A 22455-nucleotide genomic window follows, 5' to 3' on the forward strand; every position below is an offset into this window, starting at 1 on the left:
TTTTGAAGAGGGCAGATCAAGGGAGTCCAAGAAGAGAAGACCTACAAAGACAGAGAAGATGAAAGAGTAACTTAGAGTTTTAGGGGTAAATCCCAACACCACATTTTGACAAAACAAGCCCGCAGGATATCAGTAAGCTTCAGAGTCTGGACAGATAAACCATGCCCTTGGAGATCGAATGGAGGTGTAGAGAGACAAGAGTTACAGAAGGATTACTAGGTCAAAATTCAAGTTTACAGAGATACCAGCCAAAGAGAAGGGTAGAGACAAGCAGGCATAAAAATTTTCAGTGAAGAGAAGTGTCTCAGAATCTGTGAAGAGTAAGTGGGCCCCTTGACAGGAGAGGGAGAATATGGTTATCATTTAAGGCAAAGAGTTGTCTTCTCTCTGCCCTGAAAGCAATTACTAGGGAAATTCTCATTAGTATTTAAGAACTCTACCTTCTAAGAAGATGGAGGAAGAGACTTGTTGATTATACTTTCAGTCAATGAAGAGCAAAAATAGCCTAGATCTTACTTTTGGTAGTTGTTTATTTTCTTGGAAAACCTTGGACTCTTTTCAAGTAAAATGGACAATCTTAAAGGAAAGACATCAGATGGACAAAAGGAAATTAAGTAGCCTAATCACAGTATGCTTTACTTTGCCATGGAAACCATGTAAGATCTGTGTTGGAAGACATAATTCTTTACAATAAAAATCTACGCACATATGTATTGTAAGCAGGCTCCACACCCAGTATGGAGCCCCATGCGGGGACTGAATTCATGACTGAGAGATCAAGACCTGAGCTGAGATCAGGACTCAACTGCTTGAGTTGAGCTGAGGTGCCCCAATAAAAAAAAGAAGTCTTTAAAAAAAATATAAACTATATTTCTTACATTCTTTTCATTTAATTTCTATTTTCTATTCTTTTATTTTGAATATTCCAAATTTCTCAAATGATACTGAATTTAGACCATCACTGTATTTTATTTTTAATCTATTTTTAGTGTACATTTGTAAGGCAAATTTACTTTTAAAGATTTAACAATATGTACTTAGTAATATGTCAGGGATAAAACAAAATCACAATACAGTGATATTTGAGATATTGAGGAAATTTCTTCATTTAACAATTAGCACATTTAGGAACATTAAACAAAATTCTCCCATCAGATAATTCAGTCTAATAGGTTAAGAAAATTATGTGAATTATAGCCCAAGGTGGCAACAGGTGTCAGGAAGACCAAGCAAGTACATGCTGGGTTAAGTCTTGAAGAATGTGTATAGGGATTTGTCAGGTAGAAGATATGGCAAGCCAAGGCAAGCTAGAATAGTATGTGGGAAAGCCCACAGTCGTCAAATTGTACAATTTGTTTGTGGGAAGGTGAGGAGTTAAATAAGGGCCAAATTCTCAAACTTTTCCCTCAAGCACCAATTTTGGTAGACCAACTGTTACCCTACTCTTTGCTCTCTTGCTAAAGAAAGCACAGTATCCTTGAGAATGAATGACAAAGAGAGAACAGTCATTCCCACATGTGGGTACTTTACTAGTAATAATACTGCTACATTCTTCATTAAGATCAAGATAGTTTAAACCTCATGGTTTTGAAAGGTAGGTAATACAGAGTCAGAAGTGGGTGGCTCAGGTAGATGGGGAGTTTGGTTTCCTCACAAACAATTATTAATAGCTCTCCACCACAAGTAAACTGCTTTCTGTGAAAAATCGTGTGCTCGCTAAGCAAATAAGCAGTTTAAAAATCTCACACTTCCTTCTAATCAGACCCCAAGCTCTCCTAGATGGAAATTCCTCAGCTGTTCTAGGTTAAAACTAAGGAAGTTGGAGTCAGAGGGGCAACATGACTTGCAAGAAGGTGGTAGGCCTAGAATTCAAGTGGTTTTTAACTCCCAAGTCTATGCTCCAAACCACTCTTCTCCTAATGGAGGGGTTAGAAGAGAACTTTGAGTTGGGAGAGGAATAGAATCTTTTATTTTTACTTTTATAAAATGGTGATCACTCTGGCAGAATAGAGAATGAACTGGAATAAGAAGAGACTAGTGGCCAGGAGACACAATCCTGGTGAGTGGATCTGCTACATTTCAGTCTGCCATGACATGTAGAGTTATTTAATACTCGTTAAATTCAAATACTTATAATTGTTACTAAATATATCCAAACATAATAAAAGCTATAACCTCTGGAGTTTGAACTATTATCTTTGACTCAAATATAGACAATGATTAATGAAGTTAGTGGGAAAAAAACCAACAAAATCCATGCCCGCCAAAGGCAGAGAAAGAGTTCTCTGGGGTGCCTGGGTGGCTCAGGTAGTTAAGTGTCTGACTCTTGACTTCCACTCAGGTCATGATCTCAGGGTTCTGAGATCGAGCCCTGTGTTGGGCTCCCCACTGGGCCTGGAGCCTGCTTAAGATTCTCTCTTTCCCTCTGCCCCTCCCCACTCTAAAAAATAAAAAGTTAATATAAAAGCTATGAGGTTACAATCAAGAATAGCTTTAAAAATCGTATTTGTTAGTATGCAACTGGATTCTAGTATCCATGATGAAATTTTAATTCCCAAGCGTACCATCACAATAATACTTCTGCTCTTTTACAGGAGCTAGGACAAAGATTAAAAACAAATGAAAAAAATTAATTTGGCCCAGCCTACTGGTTATTCTTTTGCTAAAAATATATAATACAACAATAATTTCAAAAGCTTAATGTGAGCCTTCCATTTAAGAGTTCTTTTATGATAAATGATACAACATTCTAGGTGTCCATGGTAGAAAACACTCTTATTTTGCAAAACCTCAAAGTTTACACCTATGTGTCTATTACCCCCCTTGCAAGAAACTGGTATCATTTTATGGTTCAGAAAACTGAAAATCGGAAGCTAATGATTTTAGAGTTAGCTGTGGGGAAATATTTTTAAATATAGAATGTTCCTTACCATATCTCACTGTCTCCCAACAAATATACTACCTGAGTATCTGTAACTACTGATGTTCACTGTTTGAATCTGCAGTATTACCTCAACTTACACATAGACACATGGCTCAAAACTGAATTTAATTCTGAGTTCTTTAAATTGAAGAGTTTATCTTACTAAAGTCACTCAATATTTAAAAGTTATACAGGAATCCTTCCTCAAATTAAAAAATATGTACTATAGTTTTTCCATATTTAAAATTTTTCTCATTTTTTGCAATTGAGGGCAAGTCTAAAATAATTCTTATTTGTTTCAGGACACTGGTAATTCACTCCTTCACATAATGGAAGATGGTTTTCACTATAAAGAAAATGAAATACTTTCACTTATTTATAGGGAGAATTCAATATCAGAAGAAAGCAGGCTAGAAGAAACAGTGAAGGCACACATGGAAGGCCAGACATATATGAGATACTTTAATACATAAGTCTAAATTATCTGAATCATATCTAAGAATCAATGAACCTCTGATGCTCTTTTACAAAGTTTAAAAGAAAAGCAAATACTGTAATAAAAGTTTAATGAGAGACGTGAGATGTTACAAAGTTTAAAAATCCTAAAAGATTTTAACTAAGAATTTAAAAAAAGGTGATAGTTAAGCTTTTATTTTAGTTTTAGAGATTTTATTTATTTATTTGACAGAGAGAGAGAGAGAGATCACAAGTAGGCAGAGAGGCAGGCAGAGAGAGAGAGGGGTAAGCAGGCTCCCCGCCAAGCAGAGAGCCCAATGTGGGGCTCGATCTCAGGACCCCAAGATCATGACCCGAGCCGAAGGCAAAGGCCTAACCCACTGAGCTACCCAGGCGCCCTGATAGTTAAGCTTTTTTTTTTTTTTAATAAAGATTTTATTTATTTATTTGACAGAGATCACAGGTAGGCAGAGAGGCAGGCAGAGAGAGAGGAAGGGAAGCAGGCTCCCTGCTGAGCAGAGAGCCAGATGCGGGGCTCCATCCCAGGACCCCATGATCATGACCTGAGCCGAAGGCAGAGGCTTTAACCCACTGAGCCACCCAGGTGCCCCGATAGTTAAGCTTTTAAGCAAGTTTGGGAAATTATAAGAATGTGTCATTATTGAGAAAAAGGTAAGAATACACATTATGGGAAAAGACTGTTGGGATGATTCCATATTTATTGTTTTACTTTTATGTACGTAGATTTAACTCCAGCTAGCAATGGACTTGAAGGTCACAGCAAATGAAACTATTTTTTGTTTCACCAAACTATATAGAACAAGCTGCAAGTTCCTGATGTGAGGAAATTTTGAGCAAAATGAGCACCACCATCAACCATGATTTTCTTCTAGAACATAGTTAATTACCAAAACAGTTTAAACATTTAAAATATTTGATTTTGTGCATATTGGAAGATACTGAAAATATTTATTCTTACAGGATTTCCATTTAAAAGAACAATTACAGAAGAGCTGTATATTTAGCTGCTTTGTACAATCACATCCAACAGACATTTCTAGAAAAAAATATTACACCAAAATCTATTTGATTCACTTGCTCCCTGTCCTCCGAGACTCTAGACTCTATTATGTCAACTCTTGATTTTCTTAAATGGTTTATCTACTTTCTAGATTCCCTTAATAACGTAGAGACTCTCTTTCATTACCCTGGCAATTTCCGCACTCTCAAAAGGCAGAGACAGGATACAATTAGACTATGGTATGATGTGGGGTGAGTATGTTTCCCAATGTATTTATTTGCCAAAAATAATTTTTGTACTGCCTGTTTTATGTTACCTACTAAAAAATTCTTTACTCCATCATTACTGCAAATAAGTCTTGATCAATATTTGAATTTTACTATGTACATTTTAACTTCCCAATTATATTTAAAAACCCACTTTATGTAGCTTATAACAATTTGAGTATATATTTTTTAAATGAAAGTTTTGTTGTCTGGACTATTTGGGAATTTTTTTTTTGTTTAATATATAGTAAATATAAATTAAACATATGAAAAATACACATATCTAACTGAAATGTTCCACAATCTAAAATGCTTATAAGATTATATATATATATATATTTCTCATTGCAAAAAATCTGATAACAAAACAATGTAGTACAGCTCTGCAACTTCATACGTAAGTCAAGAAGGATATCCATATATTCTCCTTTCACCTCTATCTTTTAGTGCTTTTGAGTGTCATTAAAAGAATTATTTGGGAATTATCAATGTAATTATATTTTCAAGAGAAGTGATTTCAAAGAAAAACAGAAATTTTATTTTATCATAAAATAAAAAATACAATTAACTAGGCTCAGTGGGTTAAAGCCTCTGCCTTCAGCTCAGGTCATGATCCCAGGTCCTGGGATCGAGCCCCACGTCAGGCTCTCTGCTCGGCGGGGAGCCTGCTTCCCTTCCTCTCTCTCTCTGCCTACTTGTGATCTCTGTCTGTCAAATAAATAAATAAAAATCTTTAAAAATAAAAAAATAAGTTAAAAAAATAAAGTAAAAAATACAAAGAAAGATTTCCACTATTCTTCTTTGGCTCCAAAAATGAAATTATTTTCTGAGATTTTAGAGGATTTCTGGTTCTTTGCCCTAACAATCAAGAATTTTCCACATTTGTATCTTAAAAACTAACTTAAAGAGAATGTGCTAATCTATACTGCACAAGCAAAGATCAGGAGCGTACCAAGAAGGGAGGATGGGAAGTAGGCAGTAATGAAATGTATTGTCAATAAAGAACATAAACATAGGGGTGCCTGGGTGGCTCAGTCAGTTGAGCAGCTGACTCTTGATTTTGGCTCATGTCAGGGTTGTGAGATGGAGCACCTACTGGGATCCACACTCAATAGGGAGTCTGCTTTGGGATTCTCCCTCCCGTGTCCTCCCCCCAAGTTTTTCCTAAAAAAAAAAAACAAAAACAAAAACAAAAACATAAAAAAACTGACCAAAAGTTGGCCTGCTTTTTATTTTCACCATGCACCAATAATATGTCAATTCCTCTTTGGGGTGAAAGATTCTAATCTGCACACACCCCATCCTCTGCCCCTTTGGTAAGCCAATGAAAGAGACTCACCTCATCTTTTCTTACAGTCTCCTGGCTTATTTCTTTTTCTTTCTTTCTTTTTTTTTTTTAAGATTTTATTTATTTGACAGACAGAGATCACAAGTAGGCAGAGAGGCAGGCAGAGGGAGAGGGGGAAGCAGGCTCCTTGCTGAGCAGAGAGCCAGATGCGGGGCTCGATCCCAGGACTCAGGGATCATGACCCGAGCTGAAGGCAGAGGCTTTAACCCACTGAGACACACAGGTGCCCCTCCTGGCTTATTTCTTATAAAATGTCCTTACCTCAGGGAGATTAGTTGATGAGAAAGTGGTGTCCTTAAATTCTGTCCTTGTACAGAATCAATCAGTAGTTATTGATTTTCTTCATGCCAAATCAAAGGTTTGTATGGTTTTATAGTGAGTTGCCAGGAAAGCAAGGATAAATATAGGACTGCTAAAAAGAACAGACTATAAGAGAAAGCAAGATCTTTAAACAAAGTATCAAGCTATAGCTATTGCAGAGATTAATTAAAACTAAATTATATGTGAAGAAAAAAGTCCTGAAAATTAGGGATGCATTTGTGGAAATGTAAAGAAGGGCATACTTGAGTTAGATAAACAAGGAAAAAAGTGCTTTATTAAATTTAAATCAGTAATGAGTATACTACATAGTTTACAAAGCACCTTTCCATAAAATATATGATCTCATTTGAGATCTCAAAAATCCTGTGAGGCTGACATTATAAAAAAAGTGGGAGGGAGTATACAGAACTGAGAATAGAATATTGGCTCCACCACATAGTAATTATGTGAACTTGGGAATAGTAACTGCTTTGTACCTTGGTTTCTCCAAATGAAAAACAGTGATGATGAATGTCTCTACCTCATAGCTACTATGGGATTAAATGAGATACTACATACAGCACTTTAATATACTACCTGGTCCATTTTAAGTGCTCAATAATGCTATTATTATTACAATTTTATAGGTGAAGAAACATACTGGGGAGATTAAACTCAAAGTCATCTGACTACTAAGTAGAAAAGCTAACAGTGGAATTCTAGACTGGCTACATTCCTACCACCCTTATTATTAGAATTAGATATTAGAATATCTACTTAGATATTATTATGAATATCTACTTTTAATTAGAGTATGGATTAACCTTTTGCACTATTTTTATTTATTTATTTATTTGCAGCTGACAATGTCATTTGAGTTTGACAAATTCAATGGTATTATTAACATCATTTTCTATTTTAAAAACACTTCTTTTGGTGGGAATAAAAGTTAATCAAAGGCATTGAAAAGAAATGGGTCTCCATGGACAACTGGGGTGGAGACTTCAATCCGGGGCTGGAAAAAGTTAATTTTGGTTTTGCTGTAAACCTCAGAAAAATGAAAAGTCTATTAGGTGGTAGACAGCAGAAAGACTGCAAGCTCTGTGAGTGGAGGGATGCTTGTTTATGGCTCTATCTCAAGACTACAGAACAGGATTAGTAGGTGCATAAATAAATGTTTAATGAATATTTAAATTAAAAATCAACTTTGAAACACATCCTTAAGAGGATCTGCTTTACTCTGACATGCTTTCTTTTCTATCTTTAATTATACAATAACTAAAAAGTCTATCATATAGTCACCCACCCATAAAAATAGGGGGTTTTTATCAAAAGATTCAGAGTAAGAAATAAAAGACTAAATAAGGCCTTAAATAGCTTTATTGAAATCTGTATAAATAAACATGCACATTTCAAATGTAAACTCAAGTGAACTCAAGTGCAGACAAAATTTTAACCTCTGTCATGCAGGAGGTTAGTTTACATTAAAAAAAAAAAAAGAAGAAGAAAAGCAAGAAAAGAAAGGAAAAGAAAAGAAAAGAAGAAGAAAAAAAAAAAACCCAAAGCAGCTTTTAAAATACCAGGATGAAAAACCAGCTTTAATATCAAGGTATAAAGCAAAGCCATGATCAACATACCTCATTTATCCTGGTCAAATGCATCTTTTTTTTAAACTTTTAAATGCTAACATAAATAAATAATTTACCAAAATGTGCACTCACAGAGTGAACTTTTATTTACAATACACAATTTATAATCTATTGTATTTGATTAGTTCAAGTGAAGAACATTATACTTTTTGCTTTAATAACAGTGGGACACAAAGCAATTTCTCAGGTAGTCGATATGTGAAATGTGCCCCAGCATTTAGATTTTCTATTAAAGGCAGTATTGTATGCCAATCGACAATACATTCTTTCAACTAGATTAAAGGGAAAAAGCAGCAAATGAAAAATGTTTCAAATGTTCACACGTATTTTTGGCATCCTGGATCCTTGAATGTGGTGAATTTAAATCAAATTCAAGGTTTGTATGCTTTAAATACTATACAGGTTCTGACTCTAGAACATGCAATGCCAATTTTCTTATAACAAGTTACCTTCTGAGAAAAGCTGTAAGGCTATGGTGAATTCCATCAGGAACACACAAAGAAAGTTAACAGACCTACCTTTAAAGCCAATTGTCCATTAATGATTTAAAGGCCAGTATATGAAAAAAATTTCTCATCTAAGCTTGATGTAGTTATTACTATGGATACAGAATATTCTTAAGTCTGTCCTTCTATTACAATAATTGGAAGAGCTAAAAGTTGCCAAATTACCAAAAAATGGGGTAGAGAAAAACAGACAGCAAAAATTTTAATTTTGGAACACACCAGATTAAAGATATGCATTTTAAAGCAAGTCAAAAAATTTTTTGAGTATCTAAGGAATAGATCCGAATAGCAGTAAAAAATACTTACATTTAACTGAAAAATGATTTTAGATGGAGTGTGAAATCTAGAACCTGTTTCCACAGCAGCAGTAAGATGAACATAATATTCTGGATTTTTAGTGATACTACAAAAGAAAATAACTTTTCCAAGATTGTTTCTTATATCATGATTTGGTTTTTTAATAGGCCCATGTAGATTACCAGGGATAGATTTGAAAATTTGGTTTTCCAAGAATACTACTGCAGTATTTATGCCACATTGATACCGCAGCTAAATATTATAGTAATATATGTGGCAGCCTAATGCACATGAACTAGATTATCCAAAAACTAAGTTCAGCCATAGTTTTCTTGCAGTATTATTAGAGCAAAATAAATGACCAACATCCACAAATTTAACATTTGTCATCAATTAACTCACATCCAAAAAATTAAAGAAAACGTAATTCATCAAAACAGCAGCAAACTTAAAAGGGATTTATTTGTGATTTCCTATATATATTTAGCTTGTAATTACAAGACTGTAAATGTATTAAGAGACAATTTCTGTTAAAGTTTTCATTGTGTTTCACTTCAAGTACTGCACAAGTTAAAATCTGATAAAGGATTTACATTCGGTTATCTGAAACTCCCCATCTCAGACTTTTGTTTAATGTGGTGGGTAACTTCATCATTCAATAGATACCACCAGCAGGAAAGTCTCTCTTTTATGGCTTCTAGGACTTTCATTAGTTAGTGTGCATACAGTTTTCGTTTTCTATATCATTGTCATTATCATTGCTATCTTCATCACTTTCTAATGGGATGCCTGTGGCAGCTGAAGCACCTTTAGTTTCTCGGTCAAGAGGAAAAAAGCCAGTTCCACTGAAAGTGTCTTGTCTCTGGTAGAAAAGTACATATGCCGCTTTGGACTGTTGAAACAAATAAAGCATGTTAAAATCATCATGATTCTCAAAGATCACATTAAGTATACTACGTATTTTTCAGCTGGTAATCCATTTTGGTCACAGGGCATAAATCAAACAGAAAAATCACACATGGTCAAAAGGAAGTTACTAAAATTGGTTTAAATATAAGATGACATCTATATATAAAGGAGGAATAGTCACCAGAATTAACATTTTTTTAATTCTCTTTTACATTGGTTGAACAGATAAGTAAATGCAACTATTTCATAGATTGACCTAGTTACTCTAACATGAAACAATTCTATGCTTCTTCCCTCCCATCTCTAAGGAAAAGGTAAGCTTCTTTCTAACACTAATCACTCTAAGTTTGCTTTAGAGTCCAGCTTTTCCTACTGTTAAGGATATTGCTCCATTCATCATCACTACATATCTTTAGTAAGTTCTTTATCTACTGGACTTCTTGGCATAACAAATACTCAAGTCTTTTCCCATCCTAAATCCCTCTTCATTCTACTGCCTTCTTCTAGTTGCCAGGCTGGCAGATAGAGCTGTCGAATATTCATTTTTCACTCTCGTGCACACTTCTCAATTCAGTATGATCTGTTGCCTCAATCATTCTAATGAAATGCCTTTCACTAGAGGCAATAATCAACTATAGACAAATTAAATGGGTGCTTTTTAAAGTCCTTTTAGTCAATCTCTCGGTAGCATTTAATGCTTTACTCCTCCTCTTTCCTGCATCAAATAATTTTTGGCATTTATGACACTATTTTTTCTTAGATCTTCTGTCTCCATGGTTGTTTCTTTTTTTGTGTTCTCATTAAGTCCTAACCTTAAAAAAAAAAAAAAAATCACGTTCTGTCCTCTGCCCACCACTCTTTCTCAATCTATATCTTCTCACGAGGTGACTTATTCAAACCTATGGCTTCAACTAGTACCTAAGACCAATAATGCAAATTTATAACTTAAACTAGTTCTCACTTCTGAACTCTAGTCCTGTTAGTCCCACTTTCTAGTGGAAAATTCCGCAAAGCTATCATAAAAGTAGCTCAAATTTCAACAGCAAATATTCTTCCTATATTTCCTATTGTGGTAAATGCTGAAGTCATCTTCAACTTCTTCCTCTTTGCATTCCTATGTCTTTATTTATATCCAATCTTGATCAAGTTCTAATAATTCTATTAAGGAACTATCTTATAAATCTATTTCCGCCTTGTCTATACATTATATCACAACCTTAAATTTAGAAGCTTGTATTGCAGAAAGGACACCCTTCTTTTAGCTGGAGGCTGTAATGGTCTATTTCTTTTCTCAGTGCCTTCCAAATTTAATACTGGTCTATTGCTTAATAATCACCCATGCTTCTCACAGTCTTTAAGAAAAGCTCTAAACCCTGAAGAATATCATCCTTTTTGATCTAATTGCCAAGTTTAAGTTTAGCCTAATTTCTGCCCCATATTCCTAACAAGTATGTCCTTTCAATAATACCAAATTATTTGCTGTTTTCCTAAATGTCATGTTCTGTCATGCCTCCTTGCTTTTGTAGGTATTGTTTTTCTGCTTAGAACACCTTTACTTCTTTTGTTTAATTTACTTCCATTTGTAAAGTTGCAGACTCAGGTCAAATACCACTTTCTCATGCAATCTTCCCTGCACTGGTCCTATCTCTAAACCCTAAATCAATGGATAGATGGCTGTCCTGTTTCCATGCAGTCAAGATGTTTAATAGTACTTATGATTTAACTGTTAATTTACTTCTCTATCATTTCTGGACTTTAAGCCTCTTCAAGTCAAGATAGCTGTCTTTTAATCTTGTTTAGAATTGAGTCCTATATAAAGAAGGTACTCAAATACCTGCTGACTAAATGAAGTATCATCACTGTAGGTAATTTCAGGATGTTTTGGTTGGGAGATTTAGAGAGAAGAACACAACTGAAAAGTGATGGTTGAGACCTGAAATTAGGAGTCTAAATATAAACTGGAAATGTAATTAATTTAGGTACATACATATTTAAAAAAAATATTAGTGTTCAAGTCTCTTTGTTAGGGAGTTAAGTAACAGTACATAATATATATACACACATAGATAAAGATATAAGATATCTGTTAGAGAAACAACTCAGAATTATTTCATATCTGTTCACGCAACAATGGATTAAAACTATGTCAATAATAGGGCTCAGAAGTTTATTAATTTATTAAACTGGACAATATATGTTGAAGACTTAAGGCATTACAAACTAAAGAAAAAGCTAGTCTCGTCCTTAAAGAATGTAAAATTTAAACTGGGAAATATGAGTTCCATGCTCACAGGAACAAATAATACATTTCTCACTCTTTGTACTATTGTGATCAAACAGTAAAATTTTAGGAATACAAACTTTAATAGAAAAATAGACCCTTATGGGACGCCTGGGTGGCTCAGTTGGTTAAGCAGCTGCCTTCGGCTCAGGTCATGATCCCAGTGTCCTGGGATCGAGTCCCACATCGGGCTCCTTGCTCATCAGGGAGCCTGCTTCTCCCTCTGCCTCTGCCTGCCATTCTGTCTGCCTGTGCTTGCTCTCTCTCCCTCTCTCTCTCTGACAAATAAATAAATAAAATCTTTAAAAAAAAAAAAGAAAAAGAAAAAAGAAAAATAGACCCTTATTAAGCCAAGTCTTTGCTTTCTTCTTAGAATAAACTTGTCATCCCCTCACCAATCAAAATTTGTTAACAAAAATATGCTTTGCTGGGAAGCAAAACAAATGCCAATATTTTGGCTCCATCTGTGGCTGAAAAACTGATGCAAATATGAACAAGTATTACTTCCTCATTTTTCTACTATTCAGAAAATATCCAAGTAACAGATACTCAAGGTCAATTTAAAAAAATTTCTCTAATTTGTTTCATCCAACCATGTAATTTTGAGTTTAAATGTTTAAGTGTCACAAAGCATAAGACTTTACTTTAAAAATCATAGGTATGGTAATGGAAGGCCCTTAAAGGTTTTTCCTTTTCTATTTTAGTACTCTAAGTAGTCAATGTCCCCAAATGTCTGAACTTATTTTCCAAAGGAAAATTTTATTATTTTCATTAGAAAACTCCACTTTTCATGATGAAATTTATGCTCCTTTTAGTAGGCAAATTTGGAGACAAATTTCCACTTAGAGGACAACTTTATATTTCTTTAAATCAGAGAAAGTCTTTCTTAACTATTAGAAACTGCTAAAATACAGACTGTAGTGTTTCATGGGAGGTTTTAAAGTGGCTCTTGTGATTTTCAGGAAATAAAGACATACTTACCACAATCTGGTCTTCAGATGCAGTTGAGACACTACTGTCATCAAAGTAGTACCATTTTCCATCATCTTTATTTTTTGCGAAAGCAGTATCTAATGAAAAAATATAATCACTTCTGTGACTGAAATGATCTATGGTTTCCTGGGGGAACCCGCAAAACTTTACAATCATCTATATAAGGAATACATATTAAAATTACATGACAATCATCTACACAAGACCTAAAGACCTATCTATTACACATTCAACTGATTCCATTGATTATAGGTTTTAATATATTCCCTACAATCTAAATGCCCAAGATAATTTTCAAAGACATTGAAATTTGTGACTTTTTCATCCCAAGGACACACAGAATAGATTTATTATTTTTCAGTTCACAGAATAATACTAATGACAATACATGGGAATTAATATTTATGTAGTGCTTATGGTAGACCAGCTCTAGTGCTATGTACTTTACATGTATTATCTCATAGAGAAGGTATTATTATTCCTCTAACTTTAGAAATGGGGAAAGTGAAACATTAAGAGAAGTTTAATATGTAACAGTAAAGCTGGTAAGTGGTTGAGTGAGCATTTAAACCCAGCATTTAAACCCAAGTTATTTAATCGTAACTTAAATTTTGTATGACAAATATTTTTTCAGTACCATCCTATTAACTTGTAGTAGTTTTTACACCAAAATCTTTTTTAGTCTTTAACAAAAATACGGAGCAAGAAAAAAAATAAAGTAATTTATTTGTACAACTTTTAAAGATTTGCTTTATCATTAAAAGTTAAAAATGCCCCCTTTACACATTTCATGCTTTGTCTTAACTATCCAATAACTGAGGAAACAAAGTTGCAAAATGTCTGCAAAATAATTATCTGTCATCATAGTTTCTAAAAAGTGACACTTTACAGGTTATATCTTCTAAATTGTTCTACCCCTCACAAAACAAAATTGTTGCTCTTCTGGGTGGAGCCTATTGTGGGTTGTAAGTTTGTCAGTTGGACTGCAGACCACTGTATCCACAATTAAAAATAAACACCGAATAAAAGACAAGATCTAGCAATAAAATGATTTATAAGAGAAAAACTGAACAAAAAGGCACCTAGAGTTTGCAAACCAAGTGATACCAAAAGAAAAAATATGTCAAATACTGGTAAAAGGAACAATAGAGAAAGAAGAGCTACCATTTTAAACATAAATGCAACTAATAATGTAAAACAATTAATAAAATTATTAGTAGAAATAGATAAATCAACATTTTAATAAGAATCCTGACAAATTCTAAGAAATATAACAAATATCTGAATATAACTGATAAGCTTCAAATATAAGAGAAATATAGAATTCTATGTCTGGACAGGAACTACATATGTTTTTCAGGTACAGAAACATTTAAGAAACAGACCGTGTATTAAGGTACATGAACACTTTAATAAACTAAGGATTAATATAACATAGGCAGTATCCCCAACTGTTATGTAATAAAATCAAAATTAAGACAGAAGGAGAGCTTTAAAAAAACCATACATTTGGAAAAGCGTATGATTAAGTGCCCTGGACTAATAAGAAAATCATAAAGGAAATTAAAAATATATACAGAATTAAAAGTAGATGAAAATACTGCATTTCAAAGTTAATGGAATAAAGACAAAGCAGTAGAGGGAAATTTATAGCTTTAATTATAAATTATACCCTTCAACAGAGGAGAAAAAAAGTAAAGATCAGGAGTCACATGCTACTGACCAAGGCAGCCAGGCATCCTACATTTTCCCTTTAATAAATATCTTAAGGAAAAAGTCTGCAGTAATCAAACATCATGATTTTAGCAAAATGGTAAACTGTCAACTTACAGTGTCCTCCTCCCATCCCTCCATAGTGGTTGGAAACAGCAATCAAATTATAGCGACAAGGACCTGCATTTGGATTAATTAGGAATTCTGACATATCCAGGTCACTGTTTAACAAAGAGATCAAGTTAGTTTTATGTTTTCTCTAAGTGTCCTGAATTCTATTATCTTCTGTCAATGGTGCTTGACTCTCATTTATATAAAAAATCTCCCTCACTAAAGAAATGAGTCAAATAACTGTAAAACATATCATATGTATGTGTAAATACATACATATATATAATTTTATATATTTATACAGACACACACATGCACCAAAAATATGCATACACCTCTAAGTTTTGAATATTTTGGCAAAAATTTTCTTAGGGGTTAGGAATTTTAAAATTGTCTACTGACTGCTGTTTATTCAGATTTATGTTTTATGCTAATACATTTAACTCTCTAGTATATAGTAAAAGAGTCATCACCATTTGCCATTGGGACCCTTTTAATTTTCCATATTTCTGAAGTCATTTTTAGTAATTACGCATTTAAGGATTATTCTACATTTTCCTGGTTCTGATGATCTATATACCCCAAGTGGGCAATATTTTTTGAAACGCAAACATTTGTAATCTGTCATGCATGAAACTGGAACATGACCATTTTATAACATCATTATTTGTTTTTTTTTTTTTTTTTTGACTTGCATCATTAAAAAGCAATAATGATTCAAATTCCAAATATATCTCACAGATTCCAGCTTTTCATTACTTCGGTTCTTCTTGCACTTAAACTATCAAAATGCTATATTCTTTTTTTTTTTTAATGCTATATTCTTGATAAAACTTTGATGGCTCATAATTTTGTTAAGGAGAAAATTACCATTTTTTTTCTGGTAAAAAACTGCAAAATGTTTTTAATTGTAACTTTACAAACACCAATCAGAATAATCCAAAGAATGTTTTCAATATTACCTCTATTTCTTTCTAATCACACACACCTGCCAATGGCAGCTGTCTACTTGTTAACTGTATCAAACACCTGGTGCACAAATACAAAATATAAAAGAATACTATCAAATGTTCTTTTAGTAAAATGGGAGCGTACCAAGTTATTGCTGCAAAATATTACGTGATGAAGTCCTTCCTGGACCATGTGAACAAGAATACACAATTTCATTTTTGTCCTTATGAATTCTCAATTAAATTTAGTGAAAGGTTTAGAAAAAAATAAAGGACTACAAAGATGCTGTCTCCAGACTTTTTACAAAAATGATATAATACCCTGACCAATGCAATAAACTGAAGTATGACACAAAAGGGATGACTGATTTTACTACTGGTATCATCCTTTTCAACAATTACATTATTCTGTTTCACATTCAGTCTTTGTAAAAAAGTGTACTTAGGAATAACTGATGATTAATGATGAAATAAATCCTAGGAAAAAATAAAATCAGTACGATCCCACAGAGTATCTTAGATTTATTTATAAACAGTGCCAATGAACGCATATAATAATGTAATACAGAATTACTTTTATTCTGTTTAAAAAGGTGTATTTTCTCTTTATTCTCTGAAAAATACCTATTTTTTAAAAAGATTTTATTTATTTTATTTGACAGAGAGAGATCACAAGTAGGCAGAGAGGCAATCAGAGAGCGAGAGGAGGAGGAAGCAGGCTCCCTGCTGAGATCATGACCTGAGCCGAAGGCAGAGGCTTAACCCACTGAGCCACCCAGGCGCCCCTCTCTGAAAAATATCTAAAAAGGAATAAAAATTTTTACTGATCCTTACAAATTTTTCGGACTACTCACAAATACACTAAAAAACTGAAGTTGGATCCAATACTATCTGATGATTTTATGAACCCACAGTTGCCCAATGTTTATAAAGCATAATCAAAACTTACTTGATGGGAAAATCAACTAAAGTATCCAATTTGTCTCTCATGTATCGACTGTAAGAAAATCGCTTGAGATGTACCACAAGTACTGGAGGCAGGGACCATAAATCCAGTTTCTTTGTGGCTTGCTGATGTTCTTTACAATTTGGACAATACCTAAAAATAAAGTGAAATATTTAAAGCTTGCTAAAGGTAATGAAAATAATAGATTAAAAAAATGCTTGGCAAGTTTCACATTTATTCAGTGGGCAATTACTATGTGCCTAATATACATCAGACATATATATATATATATATATCTTCAGTAAATCAAATTGATTTAGAATATTATAAATTAATATGTATATAGGTATTCAAAGAAGTGATGAAGGCTAAATTATTTAAATTTTAGTAAGCTAAAAGAACACAAAACTATGCTGAGATATAAGTATTAGAAAATCTCAAAACTTCTGGGCTCTAATGAAATTAATAACACCACAAAACATGATTTTCCTAAAAACGTTTCTATCAGAACAGCTGCACAGCAAAAAATTCTTGGGAAAACTAAAATTATCCATAGTAAAACTGCTACTGTAGAAAATACAGTACAAAGATTAAAGCTTAACATTATAATAATACTTCTAAACATCTGAGTCACTTTTCTTTTTAAAGATTTTATTTACTTATTTGAGAGAGAGACAGACAGCGACAGATAAAGTGAGAGAGAGCACAAGTGGGGAGGAGAGGAAGCAGCAGGCTCCTAACTGAGCAGGAAGCCTGATGCAGGGCTCGATCCCACGACTCTAGGATTGTGACCTGGGCCTAAGACAGAAACCTAAATCCACTGAGACACCCAGTGCCCCTCGAATCACTTTTAACAGACTATTATCATTTAAAGAAGTGCTTATTATTTAAAATGTCAAAAGGAATTTAGTTACTGCTTTTTCAACTTGATATATCACATACCTCAGTACAAATCCTTACAAAATAATTAGATGCAATTTTTTAACTTTGTCTCTTACCAGGGATCTTCAGCACCTAGCTTTTCTTTTGTTGTAAAAAGCTCAATGCAATCTTTTAATTTCACAAAGGGTTTTTTAGGAGGTTTATATTCCACGCTTTCATGTTTTTCAAAATCCTAAAGAGAAGTATTTCTTGAGTTAAGAGAACAAATGAAACAAAACTCATTTTAGTGATACCATCTTACTATGAATAGCAATGAAAAACTCCTAAACTTTCTCAAAAGAACTATAAAGCTTATTTCAGCTGAGATTTATACCACTCTTCTAAAAAAACTTCTCTATATACACCTACATGGATGATTAAAACTGTTAATAGAAGGCATGTGTGTAAACCAACAAGACTTTTCTAGTACATAACCATTTTTCTACTAGCAAAATAACCATACTTGGTAGAAGGAAAAGAGAGTAACAAAACTGCAATCAACCTGGGTAGATATGGAATGAGTGATGACTTACCTCAGCAGCATTTTCATCAAAATACCGTTTTTTCAAATCAGGATCCCAATCCAAAGCAAGAAAAGATCTTTCTAAGATGAAAAACACATTTTTTTTCTTTAAAACTTAATATGCCTTCATTAAAATGAGTATATTTTAATGTTAAGATATATACTAGAATAAACAATCTTTTCTACTTGGACTACTTTTCTACTTGCTGTTTCCAAGCCATTAAAAATTTAAGGAGTTAAAAAAAAAAAAGACTGAAAACTTAAGCATAAGTCTAACTTCCATTTAATAAGCAGTGATGTGTTTTAGTATGCTTAGAAATTAAGACTTTTCATTTAAGATACGTAGATTTTATATAGGTAAGTGAATGTTATTTGTCATGACTATTGAATTTCAGTTTTCACCTAAAATAATATCATACTTTGCTCAAGTTCAGTGTTCAAGCCAGTTTTCATACTTACCATCTAGCCTAAGCTGCCGCTCGTCAAATCTTATATGCCTGGTATCATCTTTGATGTAGTTGATATCTGTATTGCCTAAATTGTTGAACTGGAATGTAAACAATCTTTTTTTGTGTCCCGTGAGTTGACCTTTGCAAATTTCCTCAGTACATAATCCATTTTCAGAATCATTATCTCCTCCAACTGAATCTTCAGACTGACTATTTTCATTCTCGGAGGGAAGTTCCTGATCCTGGCTGGATTCATCATCTGGCTCATCTGTTTCCATTTCACCTAATTTTAGATATTAGAAGTCTTTAAATAAACCCAATGCTACATTTAAAAGTTATTAATATTAACAATATTTTTCCCAGGCTTGGAGAGATTTTTTTAGTTCCTTAATCCCCATCTTCTTTTTTTCTGAGGCAATAATCCAAGTGAAAGGTTTTATAATTTAATAGGAAAGTCTTACTTGGTGAGCCTTCTTCATGTATGCCATTTGGGCCATTCCCATTAATATTTTGGTCCTTACAGCAGTGTAGGGAACCTTCAGTTTCTTCAGTTTCAGTAGATATTTTGACATATCGGCTTAAATAAAATCAGAAATCATACAAATTTAGTTCTATGAAGGTAAAAAATAAAAAAAAAAAAAAAAAAAAAGTTTTCCATTCTTTCAGTACTTTTTAATGAAGTAATAGTGGTCATTTAGTAGATTCAAGGATAAATCAAATTCAGGATATAATACCATAAGTGCAAGTGACTAATCATTTCTGTTTTGGTTGTCTTTATAAAAAGAAAGGAGTTGATTTGTTATTACTAGGGTTTTAACATCTTTCTATGATAAAAGTTTGTGGCAAATAATTTCTTGACTTAAAATTATTTATAAATATCCTCATTTAGGTGATATATGCATTATTGCTAAGATCACTTATAATTGTATAATGTGATCTTTATGTATGGGTTATGGGACTATAATGATTAAAATAGTTATGCAAGAAAAAATATGTCAGTTACAAAGGATAAAATCAAAGGGATCAAATGGCAGTTTTGATTACATTTCAAATCAAGGTTTTTAGGAAGACAAAAAGGGGTTGGCTTAAAATACTCTCAACCCTGAAAGTTTATTCTTTTAAATAAAACCATGTGTAGGAGTTCCTGAACTAGCAATGTGTATAAAGAAATGAAGCATCTGAAATTTGTTATATTGTCAGAATGCATACATGACAAATTCCTATTTTCTTCCAACTGTAAACTTCTGGTTTAAAATAGCTAAAAGATTCATGCTTTCTGGGTTTGTAATTACCTAGGTAATGTGTTTTACATGATCAACAAACTGAATTAAACTATAATTTGATTTTGTAAAATTTCTGTTTAAACAGTTGAGCTAATACAGGCTTATCAAATTATATTCTGATAGACACTGCACATTTATTTTTATTAACTATTCTAACACTCATTTTGTTAATGTAGAATGTTTGACACTTACCACATTCTCAAAAGCAGGAGATTATAGAGTTTATCTTCAGTATTATTTCGTGGTACAGCCATAAGAAAAGGCTGGCCAAAAAGTGAAGAACCAGTATGGTGGGTGTAACTTGAGTGTCTAAATTTTTCTCTTAGGCAAACAGGAATAATCACATGCTCTGTATCTTCTGTCCTATTGATGTTAATTTCAAACCTATAAGGACAAAACTGACCATAAACTCTGAAAACTTTTATGCTATTTCTTCTGAAATTTTCCCAATTAATATTTTGCACAATGAATTTTATACTTACACATAAATATCATCCCGTTCCATAATACTACTAAGGTTTTCATCCATAGCGAATATTCTGTGAAATCTATGATTGTATATATCAGTAACTATCATCTAAAAGGAAATAAATTTCTATTAAGCTGGTTTTATATCACTGAAAAACTAAACTCCAGTTTACATACTTCAAACCCAGAAATACCTTACCTTATCTGCCGGTACTCCTGACAAAGCAGACAATGCTGTACAAAGATCAAGTATGTTTCCAATTTTGGGGACAACCACTTTGTACTAAAAAACAAAAAAATTGTAATGAATTTATTACTTTGGAAAAAATACTCAGTAGATGAAAATGAACTCACGGTTGCTTCCTCACATTCACTTAGTATTTGTTTTACAGTGTCTTTCTCCAATCCTACCATCATCCTCGCTGGCGATGTCTCTATGGATAATTTAAATTAGCCTTATTGTTCCCTGGCTCTTTGATTCAAAGATCCACACTTACATTCAACTGTAGTTCACCTCTTGCACCTTGCCATAAACTCATTCCACCTCCGGTTTCTTAAACTCTTATCAAGCTACTGACTAACCATTAATTACTTCTCCCGGAAACTCGTTCTTCCCCATTCTTGGCTTGCACTTAGAGTCCTTTTAATTCTCAATTTTCTCCTGTTTTACCAGCTTCCTACTGTCTTCATGGCCTTCCATCCAGATCCCACATGATTCATCACTTCAACTACTGCACTGCAAAACCTTTAACTATTTTGTTATTCAATTTTATTCTTGCTATAGTTTCTTAGAGCTGTTTGATATGCTGGAGAAAACTGACCAACTTAGAGATTGGTTTGCTACAAATTCACAGTGCCCAAGTCTTAAGTGACCAACACTAGCCAGAAATTCTGTGCCTCTTTTATTTACTTCTTCCTTCATTTCTCTCAGTAACTATATAAAATCCTCATCATTCCTTAGGCTTCCTATTTCACCACCTCTCCCTTCACCGTCCACAGAATACCAAAACAAAAAAACAAAAAAACAAAACAAACAAACAAAAAAAACAACAAAGAAAAAAGAGAAAAAGAAAAAAAGAGGTTATTGGATAGGAAAATCTCCAACTTTGTGTCCTTCAACAAACTTCTAAAAGACCCTTTTCTCCATCTTTTTCTACATAGGGAAAGAGAATCAGGTGTCACCCTTCCCATCTAAGGCTAAACCTAGCATCTATGCTCTGAATCTCATCCTGTTCCATTTCCTTGGGAACCAGCAATCAGCCTTTATTCCATTTTGTTCTGATCCTTACATAAGCAGTGAAATAATTTACAAGCCTCTCAAAAAAAAAAGAAAGAAAGAAAGGAGAAAAGAATGAAATAAACCACTCCCTCACTGCCTCTTCCCTCTATCTCCCTTTCTCATCTGCTTTATAAATAACCTTGCTAAAAGTAATGTCTACACTATCTTAACTTCCTCACTTCCCATTCACTTATCAATCCACCCCTAGCTTTTGTCCTCATTTCTTTCTTTTACCTGTTACCAAGGTTGTCAAATTCCTTTAGAATTTTACCCTTAATCTTTTTTTCTTCTTAAGATTTTATTTGTCAGAGAGAGAGAGAGAGAGAGAGAGAGAGAGCGTGCGCACACAAGCAGGGAGAGCAGAAGGCAGAGGAAGAACAGGCACCTCCTTGAGCAAGGAGTTCAATGTGGGACTTGATCCCAAGACAATGGGGTCATGACCTGAGCCCAAAGCAGATAATTAAAGGCTTAACAAACTGAGCCACCCAGACGCTACCCTCTCCCACCCCCTTAGCCCTCTTCTTGACTGTATAGGCTCTCTTTAGAGCAGGTGACAATATACCCCAGTTTGCTTTGGCCAGTCCTGGATGAGCCTGCTGTCCTGGTATAATTATTAATAATGGCCCCTTTTATTTTTAAGAGAATTTTGGTTTAGATGATGCATTACAGGATCACCCTAGCCTTAAGGAATCTCATCCTTCTAAGACATTCACTATTATTTTCATAGAGTTCACTGCCCAATTTCTATCTCAAGCACAGACATCTCTCCTCCAGTCTAGATAGAGAAACTCAATGCCAACTGATAGCTCTACCTAAATTTTCCTCCTGCACCTCAACATGTACAATACTTAACACAGATTTAG

At 33.6% G+C, this 22455-nt stretch overlaps 1 protein-coding gene across 4 annotated transcripts in view; it reads right to left on the reverse strand.

Moving 5' to 3' along the window:
- Nucleotides 1–7669: 7669 nt before the first annotated feature.
- Nucleotides 7670–22455, reverse strand: part of LOC111160148 (ubiquitin specific peptidase 15) — a 118531-nt gene continuing 103745 nt past the window's right edge. For 3 of the 4 annotated variants that reach the window (XM_022523015.1, XM_022523016.1, XM_022523017.1), the window contains 11 exons: nucleotides 20513–20596; nucleotides 20328–20422; nucleotides 20038–20229; nucleotides 19024–19139; nucleotides 18573–18845; nucleotides 18124–18194; nucleotides 17668–17783; nucleotides 16673–16822; nucleotides 14780–14883; nucleotides 12938–13026; nucleotides 7670–9658 (listed from right to left, as the gene is read on the reverse strand). In XM_022523015.1, coding sequence (XP_022378723.1) covers nucleotides 9476–9658; nucleotides 12938–13026; nucleotides 14780–14883; nucleotides 16673–16822; nucleotides 17668–17783; nucleotides 18124–18194; nucleotides 18573–18845; nucleotides 19024–19139; nucleotides 20038–20229; nucleotides 20328–20422; nucleotides 20513–20596 — 1473 coding nt within the window. In that variant the 3' untranslated portion in view covers nucleotides 7670–9475. The remainder of the gene's footprint in view (nucleotides 9659–12937; nucleotides 13027–14779; nucleotides 14884–16672; nucleotides 16823–17667; nucleotides 17784–18123; nucleotides 18195–18572; nucleotides 18846–19023; nucleotides 19140–20037; nucleotides 20230–20327; nucleotides 20423–20512; nucleotides 20597–22455) is intronic. The other variant, XM_022523014.1, reaches the window with a different exon arrangement.

Source organism: Enhydra lutris, unplaced genomic scaffold, assembly GCF_002288905.1.
Source record: "Enhydra lutris kenyoni isolate GAN:26980312 unplaced genomic scaffold, ASM228890v2 scaffoldscaffold74, whole genome shotgun sequence".
Taxonomy (NCBI): Eukaryota; Metazoa; Chordata; class Mammalia; order Carnivora; family Mustelidae; genus Enhydra; species Enhydra lutris.